Below are 2,595 nucleotides of genomic sequence, written 5' to 3' on the forward strand. Positions count from 1 at the left end.
TAAAAAAAAAAAAAAAAAGAATTCACCACAGCACATGGTAAAGCATATAAAAAATGAATAAAGAAATAAAATAAAAAGGGTTAGCAATTTTATACCAGCGGGGACATGGTAGAGGGAGATGCCAGTGCTGGAAAGAGCATGCTGGACAGGATCAGGGATAGCATTGGTGTCACCATAGGCTGAAATAGAGATGGGTCCACAATAACCCATCTTCATCAACGCAGAGCTTATGTTCTGAGCTATGGCATTTGGGTTGTACCCTTCCCTTGGAACCCTGCAATTTTCTATGTCCCACCACACAGATGTCTTTGCCGCACCATAACCAAACACCGTACTTTTGCTTCCACCACCATTGTTGTTGATGCTGGTGGTGCTCTCCATTTTTGGAGATGGAAAGATAAAAAAAATGGGGTGGTGGAGAAAGAGTCTAAAATACTAATAAATAAAGGAGAGTAAGTTGGTTTGGCTTTTGTTGACTTATTAGTTGCAGTTGTTTTTTCTGTCACAGTTCACAGTTGTGTCCCTCGCTGTGATGTGAAAGTGTTGGGTGACGAATAAATTTGATGATGAGGATTAGAGGGAGATCTATGGTGGTAGATTAACCTTTTTATATTGTCTTGTGGGACTCACGTTTGCAACGAGAAGAATCGGTCAGTCCAGGGACTCTCAAGTCTTGCCTTGTCGTGTAACTCGTCGTGTGCTTTGGTTGTTGTAGCTTGTTGGTGTAGAATGAGTCATCTTGGTTCAAAAATTCTAATGCCACAACTGGGGCACAACTTTGTATCATGTCTAATAAGATGGCAAGGTGTGAGTGGTATTGAAAAAAAAACAGTGAGTTTATGTAAAAATAACAAGTTGTTAGTAACTGTCGGCTACATAAGATAACTGTAATAATTTTTGTAGTCTTGATTGATAGTAAGAGTTGTGGGTTTATAAAGGAAAATAAATTAGATTATTAATTTAAGATGTTTGGAAAGGAGAAAAAAATTGAATGAAATTTGGAAATAATTGTTTGGGAACTGAATAAGAAATAAATTATTTAATTTAAATAAGGATATAGCCTTTTTTTTTAATGTGAAGATATAGCCATTTCTATGTGAAATGATAATTATTATTTGTTTTCCTTTTCATTCTCCAATCTATTATAATAAGTTTTTATTTTAGCGTGGGTTTTAAATACCAAAAACTCAAATGAGAAAGTCTTTAGTTGTTAAATAAGAGATTTAGGACTCGAACCCTACTTATACCAAAAACAAACTGATAAAACCAATTATTGTATTGGCTTGATGATAAAAAACAATTGTCAAAAAGTGAAATAAAAAAGAATTATAATCATGAGCAACATCAAAACAGCAGTTATGAAAAAAATTGTAAAAAAATTTGTGTCTCTAAACTAATTAGGGAATAAGGTGGATTATGATCCTAGTAATTAATATATTTTATCATATATTGGCTATAATCATTTTCGTATCCATTTAATTTAGTAATGATGCAAAAAAAAATCTATTTCACTTAATTCAAAGTGGATAAGATAGAATTTTATAAACTCTATGATGGTAAACTCTATAAAATCTCAATATGTAGAATATGTGAATCTATGAAGATGGATTATGAGATCACTTTACTGTTTTTGTCACTTCTTTTTAGGAGTTTATCCAGGGAATCACATTTAATTCTTCTTCTTCTTCTTCTTCTTCTCTCTCTCTCTCTCTCTCTCTTTTTTCAATGAAGAAAATGGAAGAAATTTAAAGGTATTAGATTTGCATCTGAAAATTAATTAATGCTTTAATCTTCCGTATGATTTAGGAATTTATTCCTCATTCAATCTTTAGTAATTTGTGATCAGTTCACAGATTCTTTTGTTAAGAGAGGAAGATAAATTTAATCAAGTTTAGTATCAACTTAATTACAGTGTTAAATTACTATGAGAAGTATGTTTTGTAAGCTTTTTAGGTTTTATCTACTCGATCGGATAACAGTGACAAATGTATATTTGAAGTTTGATAAGTTTTACCCATTCCCTGCTCATTTTCCTCCTTTATTTGTGTGAGAAAAAAGTGCACCTTTCTTTACAAATATTGCAATGCCACAATAAAAATCTTCTTTAAAACTCTTTCCAATAATATATATATTTTTAGACCAATTATTTTGACATCTTGCCACCTTCCCAAATTCATCTGTTTGCATTCTTTCATCCAGTAAAAAGTACATTATTTTTATCTATAAATATTTATATTATCTTTGAGATCTTCATGATAAATCAATCAATCATCTTTATGTAATAAGAAAATTTTATTGTATAACAATCTAAAGAGTATTTACCGGTCCCTTCGGGGACATCCGATTAAGAGTATTTACCATGTGAAAGATTAATATAAAAATTTAAGAAAGTATCTCGTGTGATATTCACTCATTTATGAGTTTTGAAAATACTTTATTATAGGTAAAAATTTTATTTTGTATAACTGTTATATATAACATTTCTCTTACATGATTGACTCTAATGTAAAAGGAATATTTTTGTTACTCATTAAAACCACTTCTGAATAAATAAAGAAAATTACGCGGAGAGAGAAGAGAAGAGACGAGGTCCAT

General features: G+C 30.9%; 1 protein-coding gene across 1 annotated transcript; it reads right to left on the reverse strand.

Annotated features, from left to right (window-relative positions):
• Positions 1-26: 26 nt before the first annotated feature.
• On the reverse strand, positions 27-568 carry LOC136066099 (uncharacterized; the record flags this gene model as incomplete). The annotated part of the gene is made up of 1 exon (XM_065769965.1): positions 27-568. A coding segment is annotated over exon 1 (355 nt), but the record flags the coding sequence as incomplete, so codon positions are not given.
• Positions 569-2,595: the final 2,027 nt, after the last annotated feature.

This window comes from Quercus suber, unplaced genomic scaffold, assembly GCF_002906115.3.
Source record: "Quercus suber isolate HL8 unplaced genomic scaffold, Cork oak 2.0 scaffold_1865, whole genome shotgun sequence".
Classification (NCBI taxonomy): domain Eukaryota; kingdom Viridiplantae; phylum Streptophyta; class Magnoliopsida; order Fagales; family Fagaceae; genus Quercus; species Quercus suber.